Raw genomic sequence first — 16,882 nt, 5'->3', positions numbered from 1 at the left:
TACACTCGGCAAAGCCTCCGGCACTCGGCAAAGTGTCGGTTTCTGGTAGTGCCTGCTCACTAGCCAAAACCAAATTAAAGTTGATGAAGACTAATTTTTAGTCCTTGTTGCATCGGATGTTTGACGCTAATTTTGAGTATTAAACATAGACTAATTACAAAACTAAGTGCACATATGGAGACTAATTTGCGAGACGAATCTATTAAACCTAATTAAGCCATGATCTGACAACGTGGTGCTACAATAAATATATGCTAATGATGGATTAAGGCCCGTTCGCTTCACTGAAAAAACAAACCGAAACATTGTTTTGGCTAATTTGTTGTGAGAAAAAAATAATGTTCCGGCTAAAAAACAAGCTAAAAAGTACGGATTATAAGACAAGAACATGGCCTAATTAGGCTTAATAAATTTATCTCACAAATTAATCCATATCTATGCAATTAGTTTTATAATTAGCTCATATTTAATCATGTTAATTAGTATCCAATGTTATAAGGAAACTTTAGTCCTGCACTGAGTCAAAGATGTTCCTCTTGAGGTTACCCGTTACCTTACGTAGCCCCTATAAGCCATCGACACGTAACCCTACACCCCTACGTCTTCCCGGCCCTATATATGCTACGCTGCTCGGCGTGTGCTCTCTCCCGTTTGCCCTACGCTTGACTCGCAGCAGCGGCACGCGTGACGCGCGCGAGAGGACGACGGCCAGGGTACAGCCGCTGCCATGTGGGCCATCCAAGAGCACACAGGTAGGCCAGGGACCAATCACGTCGCCGCTGGCTGTGTGAGAAAGCAACAGTGATAGGGAGAGAGAAAAGCACAGGAGACCTCCAATCCTCCATCGTCGCTGTCTCTCTCTCTCTCTACACAGGCCGATCGATGGACAGGTAGACAGAGATCGGCCGGAGAGGAAGAGAGAGAGAGACTTTCACTGTAAACAGACTTGCGAGAGAGGAGAGGGAGAGGGAGAGACAGAGAGTCAGAGACCGATCTCGAGAGAGGGTCGATTAAAGGGCAAAAAGGCATAGGCAGATAGCAGCTAGGAGCCATGGCCGAGCGCGCATATACTAGGAGTAGGAGAGGAGCAGCAAATTAAAGGCATATATAGGCAAATAGTGACCAGCGAGAGAGAAAGCAGTGCTACTGCTACGACTAGTGCTCGTAGCCGCTAGATACAAGGTGACGAGAGAGAGGGAGAGAGAGAAAGAGAGGAGAGGAGAGGAGATCTTGATCTAGTTCTAGTAGAGTGCTAGCTAGCAGTGAAGGAAGCTGAGCTAGCTAGGATAGGAAGGGGAGGAGAAGGAAGGAATCGAAGAAGAAGCAGCAGCAAGAAGCAGGCAGGATGGGGCGCGGCAAGGTGGAGCTGAAGCGGATCGAGAACAAGATCAGCCGGCAGGTGACGTTCGCCAAGCGCCGGAACGGGCTGCTCAAGAAGGCGTACGAGCTGTCGGTGCTCTGCGACGCCGAGGTCGCCCTCATCATCTTCTCCAGCCGCGGCCGCCTCTTCGAGTTCTCCACCTCCTCATGGTACGTGCGCGTCACCTGCCCCGGCCACCTGCCTTTTTTTTTTGGCGAGAACCCCACCTGCCTTCTTCAAGCACACGGTGGTCGTCGCTCCTGATCATCGATCTCTAGCTCCTCGCTCTTGAATCTGGAGAACCATACGTACATGCATGCTTGCGTGACATTTTGTGCCAAGAACTTCATGCATGTCACATCTCAAGCTCTTCTTGAATCTAGAGAACAATACATGCACACTGTATGATACTTGTTTGGAATTTATTGGTGTTCATCCGAGTCAGTTCTATTCATTTCCTTTTTTCCCCTTTATTTGTGGATAGGTCCTGATTAAAATTTCCCAGAAATAATATACTTATTGGTTTTGATTTGAGATTGGCGCTTTTTTGTGGGATTTCATGTGAAGGCTAGCCGTTTTCTTTAGATCTGTCTATGCCTCTCTGGCTCACACATGTATAGATCATAGCCTCATACATACATAGCTCCTGTATGTTCTTTTTTGCTGTTTGGGGAAATACCGGTTTGGTCATGTTATCATCTCAGCGCGCGCTCACCTTTCCTCTTTTGTGTTCTGCGCGTGAGTTCAGTAACTTCAGTTACATAACGTTTGCTATAAAGGGTCAGTCAACAGAAGAGGACAACACAGATGATCTCGATCTCTTCACAATCCGTTCGATCTATATATCAGCCTATTTGCTGGTTTCGGCCGAAGCGTCTCAGTCAATCAATAGTGTTTTTCTCTCTCTCAAAACAAACCAACATCAATCGGGCTTATTAGCCCAGAAACCAATTGCTGAACAGGCCGTATATCTATCTGTAGGCTGCAGCTCAACCCTCCTCGTCTCCTTTTTAGGGGGTATGTTCATCAAAGGAGCTAGCTATCTGTCTACCTGCTGGACTGGACCATTCTTAGAGGGTGTTTGGATCCAGGGACTAAAGTTTAGTCCGTGTCACATCGGATGTTCGGATGCTAATTAGGAGGACTAAACATAAGTTAATTAAAAAACTAATTACTTAGATGGATACTAATTTACGAGACGAATCTATTAAGCCTAATTAACCCGTCATTAGCACATATTTACTGTAGCACCACATTGTCAAATCATGGACTAATTAGGCTTAAAAAATTCGTCTCGCAAATTAGTCGCAATCTGTGTAATTAGTTATTTTTTTTGTTTATATTTAATACTCCATACATGTGTCCAAACATTCGATGGGACAGGGACTAAAATCCAGTCTAAGGAACCAAACACCCCTTTACATATCCAGATCTGGTTGTGGACATGAACACATCATTTTCCCCCCTTGTTTTATCATGCAATTTTTCTAGCTGTGTGCGTTATTATTACTGAGTCCCTAATAATTCTTTCCTTGTGTTTATTTCTCTTAGCTTGCTTGGATTTCACTGTTTCATTGAGACCCAACCTTTCTCTGTTAGCTCTAGATTCTACTGTTCCATTGGGGAACTGAGACTCTCTCTCTCTACGTCTTGTCAAATGTCTAGGTTCCTCTGTCGTCGCGCAAGCGGCTGCAGCAGGAGGCAAAAAGTTGCTGATGAGAGAGAGGCACATGTAAGTTCTCCGTACTACTAGTACTGATGAACAAGGTTCTGGTGTATCGATTGGCCCGTCAGGAGTTATCCCCATGCTGGTGTTTGAGTCGACCATGGACATGCATGCCTTTCACTCTTTTAGGCATGCAGGCAAAAGGGGCTATGCAAGGTGCATATGTATCCGGACCATATATGAACATCGTGTCATATCGTATGCAAAACAATACTACTCCTCTAGAGTATCATCTGACGGAGAGAGAAAGTACCAATTCTTTTATGTGTGTGTTGGCCTGGAGCTAGCTGATGCAGAGAAATCCAATGGAGGCTGCCACTGCAATGCACATCATGTGCCAGTTCCAAAAAGAGCTGTACTCGTACTGATGATGAATGCGTCGGAGGGAGTTGTAAATAAATAAGAATCTGATTCCAGTTGTCGAAACTGTATTCAGTCAAGAATTCGATTTTGTATCGAGAGGTGTATGCATGCATGTGTTGGTCCAACCTTGTTCATTTGTCTAGTTTAAGTACAACTCAGAATATGATGACTAATGAATATATATATCTTTGCTAATTTCTATATGTGGTTCTGTGCATAATTAATATTTTATCGTTAGTTAATAGGAGGGGTTATGTGATGAAGATATATGATTATTAGAGATTATATGCTACTGGTATTAATTTGGTTTTACCTTTCTCTTAAATATAAACACAAAGTATTGCATCAAACGTTTTATTTTATTTATGTAAGCACATATCAATTATTGTATAAGTTTGTTGGTGTCTTGTCCTCTTATTGATCCTCAATGCTTGATTTCTCAACAGCATGTACAAGACGCTGGAGCGGTACCGCAGCTGCAATTTTGCATCCGAAGCATCAGCTCCACTAGAGGCTGAATTAGTAATCTTATTACCGATTTCTTTTCGTCACCTTTAGTGCATGTGAATGCATTTCATGTATGAACAGAAGCATGTTTTTTTTATAGAATAAACACATCTTCTAAGAAAACAGGGCTTAATAATTATTTCTGAAAATATATAAGAGATATGATACGCAAAATAAATAATATGAAATGTAGGGAGATGTGTGCTTGTGGGTAGATAGTGTTTTCATCATTAACAAAATAATAAACACTATGTTTTTAAATAAAGTCTTATGAAAGCTTTATGGGTGAGTAATAAACACAAAAAATGATATTGCACGTATTAAACTTTGCTGTGGTAAATGTTGTATCTAGGATATTCTATCTAATAAATAATGAAATACTGCCAAGAGGTACTGACGGACATATAATACTTTCTAATTGAGTGTGTATAGTATCTCTACTGTTTATATTTTACACTTCGATCTTGTGTTTCATGTGCCAGCTAGCTGTGTAATATGTGAGCATGCACCTTATGCTAGCTAGAGAGGTGGTCCTATATCTCATCATTTGCATTTTGCCCTACATTTAAAATGCAACCAATCATGACATGCATATATACCAACTCCACTTTTGGTCAGTGCAAAGTCATATACATAATCAACATTTTCAAAATCAAATGTTATATATCTTAATTACTACTAGTAAGCTAGGTTTTATCTATGTGTGCGTGCACCAAAATTAAAGACATATTTCTTTATTTATTGATCATGATTTTTCTCAAACTAGTTATTAGACCTGCTTTTCTTATTCAACAGAATGATTACCAGGAGTACTTGAAGTTAAAGACAAGAGTTGAGTTCTTACAAACAACTCAGAGGTAAGACATTACTTTACCATTGGTGAGCAATGTTGGTTGGAAATTGGAATATATATCTATCACAAGTGGCAGTCTAATTAGCAGGTTTTTGGCTATCTTAATCTGCAGAAATCTACTTGGTGAGGACTTGGGTCCACTTAACGTGAAGGAGCTAGAGCAACTTGAGAACCAAATTGAGATATCTCTCAGGCATATCCGATCTTCAAAGGTAGCCAATGAAAATTGCATACTTGCATTTATGCTCAAGTACTTCAGTCAAGCTCAAATTTATCAATTTCCTAACCAGCGGTAAACAATGACATAAGAACAAATTTAGCAATTCCTAACCAGTGACAAACATTTACAGAACCAGCAGATGCTCGACCAGCTCTTTGATCTCAAGCGCAAGGTGATCCAATATTTTTTGTTCGGTTTTGGTCTCTCGTCCTAAAAGAATCCCGGAAATACTAACCAACAGTGGGATATTGCAGGAACAACAACTGCAAGATGCTAACAAAGACTTAAGAAGGAAGGTAATGCATAATGAAAGATACCATATCATGTAGGATCACTTCAAGAAACCCAAAAATACCACATATATACTGCTGCTCCGTGATACTGAAGCAGTGATGCATACAAAACACTAAACACACCCAAAAAAAAACTCCCATAAATGAATTCCTAACAATGGAAGGTATATGTGTTGCTAAAATTTCATAGCTATGAATTTAGGAATTTACACAGGTATTGTTGTTATGTACCTTTTGTACTCGATCAAGAGAAGTTTTATATGCTATCATTTCAAGTCTTCTATTGTTGTACCAGATACAAGAAACTAGTGAAGAAAATGTGCTGCGACTGTCTTGCCAGGACATTGGGTGTAGTGGATCTAGTGGGCATGGTGATGAAGCCAACCAAGAACGCCTTCAGCTTGCTCTTGATCCTTCCCTGCATATAGGGTGATCATTCTTCACTTATTTCAAGTACAGAATTTATACACTAGCAAATGATTAAAAATCAGTATATATTTCTTATTTTGTATAAATTATATAGTTCTTTTTTTGTTTCTGTATTGTCAGAATAATTCAACAGATCACTACTGAATTGGAAATTCGTAGCAAAAAAATATATGGAAAGGATTAACCTTAGAGTTTCTTAATAATGGGTGGTAGTGTAATTAAAATCAGTTGCCATCGTACAAAATGCTCTTGCATATTGTCAGTGGAGTGTTAAAAAACTGTAGTACCTGCAAAAAAAAACCCTGCAAAATGTGTTCTTCCATATTATCTGATCCTTTTACCCCTCCTATATGTAGGTATCAAGCTTACATGGACCACCTGAACAATGATTAAGTTGCTTCTTTGTGCCCTGTGCTCTAGTGCCCATGGATGTTCTATATATGTTGGACGTAATGCTTTTGACAAATCCTCTATATTTAACTATATCGGTCCTAGCTTTATGCTACTGTATGTACTAATAAACTAAGAAGTCCTATGACTCTTTTGTTCAAGATGAATGATCTGATCATGACTTTGTTGCTAAATAACTACCGTATCTCATTTTGGATTGATCGTCTACTGAAAAGCGCAGTGCTTTTGTGAGTACTTAATTAGCAACTAATATGTGTGATAAGGCTCTCTGATCCATGTGGTCTTGTTACATGTTCTCTTATCTTACTAGTGGGAGATCCGCCATAATTTCAATTGATTTGTGTTTTGTGTTATCACTTGTAGAGAAAAAGGAAAAAAATGAATCCACCTGATTCAGGCTTTTTAACATAAAAAATATAAATAGTCAAAAGTAACAGAGGCTGAGAGGCACACAGTACCAATGGAACATATGTGACATGTTTAGGGCCCTTATTACGATACATAATATAATTTTAGAGTTTATATTTTAAAATAATTAAATACTTAATTTAAAGCTTTATTGACATAATAAATGTTCTCAAGATATCCCAAAAGGCCAATCAGCTATTTATGTGGTACCCAGGGGGATCTGCCGGGGGGGCTGCCGGGGCTCAAGCCCCCCCCCCCCCCCCCCCTACCCTGGCTACGTCATTGGAGCCCCCCTTAGCCCTTCCATGAACTTTTCAGTCATTAACAACAGGGAAGAAGGTGCTGGAGTGCTCCTGACGGAGGTTGAAGATAGTTTCGAGTTGGGCTGTCTTCCTGGGCCAGCATATGTGTTTCATCGGCCCATAGTAGAGTGTAGAGAAGCTAGTTTCTAGCCCATTGGGAAATAGCTCTCTTTGTCCCAGCCCCCCTAAATGTATTTTCTAGATCCGCCACTGGTGTGGTACCATACAAAAATACAATACTTTATTCCCCATCCACCACAATTTTGTTTTTTTGTGTGCGACCATGCATCTGAACTAGTAGAACCATTTCCTCTTTTTGCATGAATTCTTTTTCCTGGCATCAATGCAAAGTTCAATATATGTCTTCCGGGCAGGGCAAGAGTACACCACCATCATGTCATTTCCATCTCTCTATCTTTCCCGCGAGGCATGAGCATACAGCATACTGCATACCATGTCACTTCTAGGCCCTAATCAACATCGTGGAATATGTGTTCTTGTCGGCTTATCCCATATTCGGCTTATTCGGTTTCTTTTTTTCATCTGAAACAGTATGTTTCTCTCACAATAATTCGGCCAGAACAGTGTTTTTTAGCCAGTTTCAGCCAAGTTTCAGACCAGCGAACGGGGCCATTGTCTATTTTGTAATAACCTGGGAATTTATTCAGTGATAAACTATAATGGTAATAGTGGAAATGTACTATCATCCGGTGTGTTGTCAAATAAATCACCACACGTAGTACAACATATATATGTTGATGGAAAAGTTATCACAAACTACAGGATCCAGACGTTCTTCACAAAGAGTGAGCTTTACTGCTGTGACTATTCTCATTTATGCCACGAGGAGTATATTACTTGGATGGCCGCGCTTTGCATTGTTAGATACGGAGTACTTCACTTTCTAGTCTCACAATTTTCCTCTGTGCTGACTTTGGTGCACAAGGTACCGCCTTGACATTGTATGTACATGTTCTTGTGGAAATGGATTATCGATGGTCTTTACACCCGAGTCCGGCAACTTTATTTCAATGCTTTTAGTGTACTCCCTCTATCCTAAAGAAATAAAATTCTTATTTTTCAAGAAGTCTAATAGTTTTAAATTTAACTAGACATATAACACAAAACAGTATACTAACATATTGTAGTACTCCCTCCATTTTTATTTACATCTCGTATTAGCTTTGTCTTAAGTCAAACATTTATATCTTTGACCTTCAATTTCAAAATATTATATTAGTTCATGATATAAGATTTATGTTTTTAGATTCACTATAAGAAATATATACTTTCATAACATATAATTTATATATTGTGAAACTATAAGAATTTTTTTGAAAGGGATGGTCAAAGTTAGAAAGCTTTTACTTCGGACAAAGCTACTGTGACAAGTAAAAAAGAACGGAGAGAGTACAAAACAATCATTTGTAATACCACTGTTGGGCCATGTACCATGGTGGCCGCTCATCATGCCATCGCGACATCGGACCCTCATGTCCCCCAACTCCCCAAGCCTACGAGTACCATACACTACTGGAATCTCGCTTTTTTCTGTGTGTACAAAAACACACAGAAAAATACGAATATTGTCAGAAAAATATTTTTCTGACGGTGTACCCTCAGAAAAATATCTACAGAAATATAACGACAGAAAAATTCAATTGTTCTGTGTGTTCGCCGTCAGAAATAATTTTTCTGTGGGTGTTACACGCACAGAAAAATTGTGTTAGCCCAGATTAAATTTAAATGTTGTGTGCGTTAATCCTCACAGAAAAAAGAATAGCCCGACAGAAAAATGATTTTTCTGTGGGTGTTACACGCACAGAAAAATTACCTTAAGCCCAGATTAAATTTAAATGTTGTGTGCGTTAATCCCCACAGAAAAAAGGAATAGCCCGACAGAAAAATCATTTTTCTGTCGATATTGTCCCGATAGAGCCATAGAGGCACACTCACAGGAAAATTTTTATTTTTCTGTCGGTCTCGGTTAACGCACAAAATAAGGGTGATCTAACAATGCATCCAGCATTCAAATTTCATATATCAAACTACTTAATATCAAAACATATAACCGAACTGTGTTAAAGATTGATCGCAGTTTCTCAACAACAAATGTGTTTAACCACACCATTGAAGGTGATTCTGCTATAACAAAGCAGCTCAATACAGCCAGGGAAAAGAAAGAAAGCCCATCAGCGCACACTATTGTATGAGTCGTGTAAGTACAGCTCGAGTTCTTCTGGCCAGGTAGACAGGTTCAATCTCCTACCATTACCCATGAATCTGAAAGTCACAAGGCTTCAAATTAGATAGAAGCTAGAAGCAAGCTCATCATTCCAAAAACTAATAATTTATTTACTAAAACAAAGAATAAATTCTCAGCATGAACAAGGAATGAAAGCATGAATTATCAGCAGGAAATTCAACAGCTAAAATTAGTAAGTGTTTTTGCTACAGCATCAAGTATGAAGTCATCACTGCAAATGATGTGTGGGCAGGCTTCAGGTCCTAAAGTTTATGGTCTCCAATGGCAAACTAGTGACCAAAAATGGCTATAGATGTATAGGAACCACATCAATTCATCTTGGATACGCATACGCTACGTGTTTCAACACAAGCAAAAGATGGCATCATCATGCAGTACCACAGATGATGCAGTCAAGGTAATATTGACACCATACCCAAAAAAACAGAAAACAATGTGACGATAGTTAAACGGATGATAATACCTACGGTATGGGAAAACATAGAGGCAGCCATCATCTTCTCCTCCCGGCAGCAGCAGCAGGTGCCCGTTCTGCTCCAGGTTGGCCCTGCCCTGCAGCTTCCTCTGGTATGTTGGCCGCTGCCGTAACAGCATTCATGACAATAAGACCAAGCGGAATGATGTACATCCACTGCAAAACAAACAAGTCAGACTGAAGGAACATGCATACACACACACAAACACGAAGATATTGAACAACATATGCCGCTGCAAAAAAGTTGATCACTAAATGCAAAAGAAAAGAACTTACTTTGGTGCCATTAGGAATTAGCTGCTGCAGCGTGCTTAGTCTTTCATTGATCCTCTCTCTTCTCCTCTGTTATATAGTATGACTAAGCCATCAGAAAACAAAAACTGCAGATTCAGTGATCATTGCGAAATTAACATTAAGTATTTCTAACCTTTGCTGCTGCTCCAGAACATGGACTGTAGGTGAGCAATCATCTCAGATTCCTCACTCTAAATAGAACTAATAATGCTATGCCAGATATCATGAGAACACAAGATTACTATGACACAATTAAGCAATGAGGTATACAGACATATATAGCAACTGGATCATGCAGACATTAAATAAGAAGCAACATCCACATCATTTGCCAAATTGCATATATTCAACTGAATTATGCACCCAAGCCAGCACAAACTTGTATGGCATTAATACATTCAAAATGATTTATGGATTCTCAAGTAAACATAAAAAAGTTGAGGTTCCTTGTCCATCTAACCCGCTCCAGACATATTAAGCATTACATAACTTCATATCTAGAACAAGTTCAAAGGTGACCACGCCAGCGGAGGATACCACTTAGGCCACCAGAGTGCTGGCCGTGGTTGACTCACTGCACAAAAATAAGGAAACAAGGTCAGCCATATGAAAGAAGTTTCAAAACGGAGTTCAAATAGATAACAATAACAATTGTTGTGCCATATGTGTAAATCAATCTGTAGGAACTTATTAGGATAACTGAATTAATCTGTTGGGCAAAGTTTAGTCTATTTGGCTATGGCAGAGATTGAATAAGATAAAACATTCACAGGTAAAATTAGCTATACAGTATAAAAACTGACTGAAACTCTCGTTTTTCAGTTTTGTATAAAACATATATACAAGTTTAAAACAAGACAAATGTATCACTGCAAATTCACTAATCTTTATTGAATTCACCAATTGCACTTGTATACTACGAATGATTTTACAAATATATAAAATTGGCACTCGTCAGCATTAATTATATTCAATAAACACGGACACTCACTGCTGATAGTATTTCAAAGGAAGTCAAATTGTACTTTGTCAATGTTGAGTATTCAGAATGAATACCAGCTGTGTTCCAGTGTGATAGACAACAAAATTGTGTCAATCCCCACTAACACACAAGCACACTAAACATGTCTATCTAGCATTGAAGTCAAATAGTATTTCCTCGATTTGTCATGTGCATACCATGACTACCATTAGATAAAAGTGTCACAATTGCCTAAATCTTCACTCCACTAACATGTCTATCTAGATTCAACTGACTAGGATAAGGGCATAGCAACTACACACACCACTACCATTTCTAGAATAACTGTTAAGTAGTGTTGGTTCACATTTACTCTCAGCACCAAAAACATCACCACGATAACTAACAATTCACAATTCCCATGGTTCAGTCACCAATAACAAAATAAGGCAGGAATGGGTTCTGGTTGACTTACTACTTCCAGGTGGGTGGGAGCTTCTTGGTGCGCTTGTAGTAGCGGGCAAGGCGGTGGATCCTGCTCTCAACAAGAATGAGCCTGAATTTAGAGTCCTTGTCCTTCCTGTTCCTCTCAAGATGCTTCCTAATCGCCACCGCCTTCTTAATGAGGAAGTAGAGATCCTCAGGGATCTCCGGTGCCAACCCTACACGCACACATCCGATAGCATCAACACACCACACTTCAGACGCCGCACATACGAATCGAGCAAGCAGAGTCACAAGTTCTCACCATGGGCCTTGAGGATGCGGAGGATCTTGCTACCAGTGACGCTCTTGATGAGAGGGATACCGTGCTGGTCATGGAGCAGGACGCCAATCTGCGACGGCATCTGGCCCTTCTTCGTAGCCTTGGTAATCATCTCCTCCACCTGCGGCTGTGCATACGCCCCATCGAAATATAAGTCCGACTGAAATAACGTATATAGCAACTACCAACTCAAGATAGAGCTATTCACTTAAATCATTTGGGTCATCTCATATTGGCAAATTCCCTGAATGCCTAGTATGTCTGGCTGGGTTCACCAATACCATCTTTGTTGACTACAATCACATAGTGTGCTCTATCTGTTGCCTATAGATTGTTGACTATAAAAATAATTTAATATTGCACCTAGTAGGCACTTAAAATAGAGAAGACAAAAAGCATGAACATCAACTAAGAGCAAAAATGAAGTGCATAGAGTAATCTTACATGTCACTTTCATCTTCCTTATTGATAAATTTACATTCTTTCTTCACAGTTTGTTTTACCGTGGTTGTTTAAATAAATGCATTTATTTCACAATCCAATTAGAAATTGGGAAACCCAATCGAACACACCAATTTCCACCAAATCCAAGTAGAATGGTCAACACAGTTATTTCATAGCCAGGTAGACCTTGTTGTCCACAAGCAAACAATATTTTCACTGCCGGTACGTATATTCAAGAAACATGAAGCTGGAATCAAATCAATTACGGGATTAAACTTGTGGTCTCGCAGATTGATTTTGATAAAACTTGAGTACAGTTCAACATTTTGAGGAGCAAGTTGTCTCTAAACAGTGGGCTCAGCTACAGTCCAAATTTATTTTGAAATCCTGCCTTGAGGAGTTGGTCCAACTCAAGACTAATACAAATTTTAACAAATTATTAGTATAAGTTTTCTTGAGACCATTCCCAGTGCTGGGAACATTAATGAAAAGTTATCTAGCACAAAGTTAGGACGAAATGGTACTTTTCCCTACAGATTTCAGGAAACAAAAATGCGCACACGCATGCAGATGTATCAGTGAATTGGTAGTTGGGTTAATGAGATTTTTCATGTAACTCTAGTGATTAAAGCTATGGATCAGAGCTTATTGATGAGAAACCATGAGAGTTACAACTAGCCTTACCAAGCAAATAACATCATACTCCATATAATTGGACATAAAACGAATGAAGCATATAAATGGAGGACTCTTGAAAGACAAGCTAGATTCAATTTCTTCCTACTGCAGAATGCAGATTAATTGGCTAATATAGCAGGTTCCAGGTTTACATAATTATATGCAGCTCAAAAGAACATACGTCATGAACTAAGTGCTTAACCATCCCCAGCCACTTCCAGAAGCAGAAACAGACCTTGCACAACCAGAAGGGTGTTTAAGTATTGTAGCCTGTGAGGTACAATTGTGTTAATGTCTTAAGGAAACAAAACTGCTGTAGAAAACTGCACCATTGCAATTTTTTGGTACCCACATAATCACATAGACCAGATAAAATGTGACTACGTACTCACTTTTTCCATAATATAAACTGCAATATCCTGTCGATAAAAACATGCTTTAAAATGTTGTGCTCCGGTAAAAAAAATGTATTAGTCAAATACTGAAAATAGGATAGTGTAGATTTTTCAACATATATTGCTCTGGTAAAAAAATCAGTACTAGTTATATTAACAAAATTCAATCCACATCATACAGCATACACATGGGATTAGATCAGATCTGTTCTGAATACACATAACCAAATAGCTTAAATTAGGGTTCGTTCTCAAATTTGCACAAAAGGGAAGAGAAGGAACATGCATACCTGGCTTGTGTTGTGGGTGCTTGTCGTTGGCAAAGGGCTCACCTCGGCCACTGGAAGGAGGCTACACTCGGAGCTGCAACTGCCCTGATGTGGTTGCGCTTGGAGCTGCAGATCTGGACGTCGGGCTGAGAAGGGGCTCCAGATCCACCATGCTCGGGAGGGCCCGCACGCCGTGAGGGCTGTGCTCGGGAGGGGCGGCGCACCATGAGGGACGCGCCCAGGAGGGCCGTGTCTGGGAGGGGCGGTGCGCTGGGGGGAGGCGCCCAGAGAGCCACGCCTGGGAGGGGCCGCGCGATGAGAGGGCCACGCCTAGGAGAGGGACGGCGCGCCAGGAGGGCTGCACCAACGCGTCGGCCGCGCGACGAGAGGGCTGCGTCCGGGTGTCGGGAGGGGAAGCAGCGGAGCTGGGGCGACGAGAAGAGAGCTGGCGGCGGATGGGTGGAGGAGGGTTGCGAGGGTGAATGCGGAAGGATAAGAGGCTTCAGTAGAGCTGTGGGGATTTAAGTTTAGGATTATTTTTCTGTGCGTATGTAATTTTAATGTGGGTAACATAGAAACCTACAGAATAATTGATATTTTTCTATGTGTGTGCATTGTTTTTCTGTGCGTTTTAAAAACACTCACAGAATAATTGCATTTTTTCTGTGTGTACTCTCACGCACAGAAAAATAATATAATTACCCTGTGAGTTTTCGTATTTTTCTGTCAGTATATTTTGGAACCGACAGAAAAATTATAATTTTTCTGTGTGTGCCGAAAAAACGCACAGAAAAATTCATCACCTACAAAAAAATATTTGAGTTTCCAGTAGTGATATGATATGTGTCGCTGTATTTTTTTCGATCACTGAACGAGATAGAATCACCCATGGCCTGTTGACCTTACATGTATCTACTTCGACATCGGTGTCGATTACACCAGACTCTAGCACCGCAACCATATGGCTAGGCTGGGCACACGATGCTGAGGGGACACCTTCCCACGTCCCATGTCGCTTCTCAGTCATCCCGTTCGCATGTCTTTATTGTCAGTTCGTCAGAGCCAATATCAGGACACCTCCGCTGACTTCCATGATTGTCTAGCCTCGTGCATACTAGTACTAGGTATGATTAGCCGATTGTGCGCAATCCACCCAGCTCCCGTGACGTCTTAGGCCTCAAATGGTTTTGTCGTCTCTTCCAGAAGTCAAAATTGATTTAATGCTTTTCAACTCTTAAAGCTCCACCTGTGCGATGTGAAACCACCTTTGTTAGTCTAAACTGCTTGACTATTGTTAGGCGCTACCGGAAACCGTATAATTGCTGAGTGTCTGAGGGTTTACCGAGTGCATTTTATCGGGCACTCGACAAATATCCTATTCACCGAGTGTTTTGAATTCAACACTCGACAAACATATAGCACTCGACAAAACCCAACTCTGCCGAGTGCCTAATAAAAAACACTCGGCAAACTACAACAAAACACTCGGCAAACGGACACTCGGCAAAGTACAAACACGTGCGCTGGGCGTGTAGCGGCCGTGTGACGGCCGTTGGGTGCGCCGCCCTGTCGTTAGAATTTTGCCGAGTGTCCGACAAGGTTTGCTGAGTGTTTTTGATTGACAATCCGCAAAATAATGTTGTTGCCGAGTGTTTTTTATTGGCACTCGATAAAATAATAATTTTTTCCTCTCCTGCCCTCCAAACTTATTCTACTCTCCACATACAACATGTGGTACTACATGTTAAAATTTGGTATATCTCGATCTGTTTGGTATATTTAATTAATTTATTGCATTTAGAGAAATTTTTTGGTATAAGTCAAATTTGAACTGCAAGTGATTCAAATAATGGAATAAAATGAGTGGAAAAATAATATTCATGTTATTAAGTGCATTTTGAGGCCTTACCCAGAAAATGAAAAGAAATTTCGAATATTTTGTTCAGGAAACACGACCACGAATGTGTGGCCGAATGATTTTTAAATTCTAAAAAAGCAAATGAAGTATGAAAATCACGAGATTTGTCAAAATCTCATGATATCATACGTGGAGGCTGTGGTAAAAAATTGAGAAAGTTTCGCACAATGTGTCACGTACGACGCTTACAAACCGAAGCATCTCCGAAGAAGAATCGTAGCGTTGAGAAAGATCCGGTAAGATTTGGAGTCAAAGTGACGGTCGAATCGGAATTTGACTTCAAAACTTTTTGTATAGACAATAGACAACATAGATTGGTTCATGTCAAATTTTGATAATTTTTCGGATCTGTTTGATAATTTTATTTTATTAACTGCAATTATAGGATTTTAATTGATGTAAATTGAATTTGAGCTATAACTATATAAAATAATGGAATAATATTCGTAGAAAAAACAAATATGCATTGTTGAGTGAATTTGACAAGGAATTTTTAAATTACATCGTAACAAATTTAGTAAAACACGTTGTGAAGGAGGATAGGTGGGCATGAAATATCAATTTATTTTGTCGAGTGTTAATTGTACGACACTCGGCAAACAATATAGTTGCCGAGTGTCATATAGTGGACACTCGGTAACATACCCAAGCCGGTCCCACTTACCAGTACCGTACCGGTTGGAAATTGAAAAAAAACAATGTCGAGTGCCCGCAATTTGGCACTCGGCATACCTTTACTTTGCCGAGTGCCAAATCGCGAGCACTCAGCAAAGCCCTTTGGTTTTTACCCTATCCAGCCGCACACTCACTCACACACACTCACACACTCACCCGCACACACACACCGTGCCGCGCCACCGGACCGCCACCCCCCCCCCCCCCCCGCGCGCCGCCGGACCGCCCTCCGCCGCCGGGCTGCCACCCCCCACCGCCGGGCCTCCGCCTTCCCGTGCCCCCACCAACGGCCACCGCCACCCCTGCGCACTGACCCCTCCTGACCCCCGGCGCAACACCCCTCCCGCCGCCGGACAATGGCCCGGCCACCCGGCGCCCCTGCCTCGCAGCGGCGGCCGCTGGGTTATCCCCTTCGCCTGGCCGTCCCCTCTCCGGGTAGCCCGCCCGTAGCCGGCGCCCTCCCCCGGTCCAGTGAGCCCCCTCCTCCCCTCCCTCCCCAATTTCTATTCCATTTCTAATATCAATTTTCCGTTAAATTATGTAATGTTGAAACCAATTTCTGTTGTTGATGATTTGTTTGCTAGTAAACCAAGATAAAAGGATTTGACTACATTTGAAATTAACCATTGAACTCACTGAATCCATCTAGATCCTTAGTGTTGAACTTCATCAGATGTTCAGTTGTAGCCAAATTGATATCGCTGAAGTAAAATTCAACCTGTGACGCTGCCAAATACATTTAATCTAATGAGAAGGTAGTAATACATATGGAAATCAAGCATCCAATGAATGAGAAACTATAAGGAAAACAGTAAAAGCTGAAAAAGTGAAGTTGGTACAGTGTACATGTTTCCAGTAATTCGAGGGAA

The 16,882-nt window shown here is 40.7% G+C and overlaps 2 protein-coding genes and 1 long non-coding RNA gene across 3 annotated transcripts; 1 reads left to right on the top strand and 2 right to left on the bottom strand.

Moving 5' to 3' along the window:
- Positions 1-959: 959 nt before the first annotated feature.
- LOC136527319 (MADS-box transcription factor 5-like) lies at positions 960-6,338 on the top strand. The gene is made up of 8 exons (XM_066520006.1): positions 960-1,530; positions 3,896-3,971; positions 4,752-4,813; positions 4,922-5,021; positions 5,160-5,201; positions 5,284-5,325; positions 5,618-5,751; positions 6,108-6,338. The coding sequence occupies exons 1-8, from the start codon at positions 1,346-1,348 to the stop codon at positions 6,142-6,144; spliced, it is 678 nt and encodes a 225-aa protein (XP_066376103.1). The 5' UTR covers positions 960-1,345; the 3' UTR covers positions 6,145-6,338.
- A 2,540-nt stretch (positions 6,339-8,878) lies between these two features.
- LOC136529371 (uncharacterized) lies at positions 8,879-9,763 on the bottom strand. Its single transcript, XR_010777273.1, has 2 exons — positions 9,602-9,763; positions 8,879-9,155 (listed from the first exon to the last, which is right to left on the bottom strand). It is a non-coding gene; the product is annotated as an uncharacterized lncRNA (long non-coding RNA).
- Positions 9,764-10,329: 566 nt separating this feature from the next.
- Positions 10,330-11,727, bottom strand: LOC136529756 (small ribosomal subunit protein uS15-like). Its single transcript, XM_066522830.1, has 3 exons — positions 11,617-11,727; positions 11,344-11,530; positions 10,330-10,481 (listed from the first exon to the last, which is right to left on the bottom strand). Exons 1-3 carry the CDS (start codon positions 11,714-11,716, stop codon positions 10,448-10,450), a joined length of 321 nt encoding a protein of 106 aa, XP_066378927.1. The 5' UTR covers positions 11,717-11,727; the 3' UTR covers positions 10,330-10,447.
- Between the last annotated feature and the right edge of the window lie 5,155 nt (positions 11,728-16,882).

The sequence above is a fragment of the Miscanthus floridulus genome, chromosome 19 (genome assembly GCF_019320115.1).
Source record: "Miscanthus floridulus cultivar M001 chromosome 19, ASM1932011v1, whole genome shotgun sequence".
NCBI lineage: Eukaryota > Viridiplantae > Streptophyta > Magnoliopsida > Poales > Poaceae > Miscanthus > Miscanthus floridulus.
The sequence above is the reverse complement of the archived record's forward strand: the minus strand, read 5'-3'. Positions and strand labels throughout refer to the sequence as shown.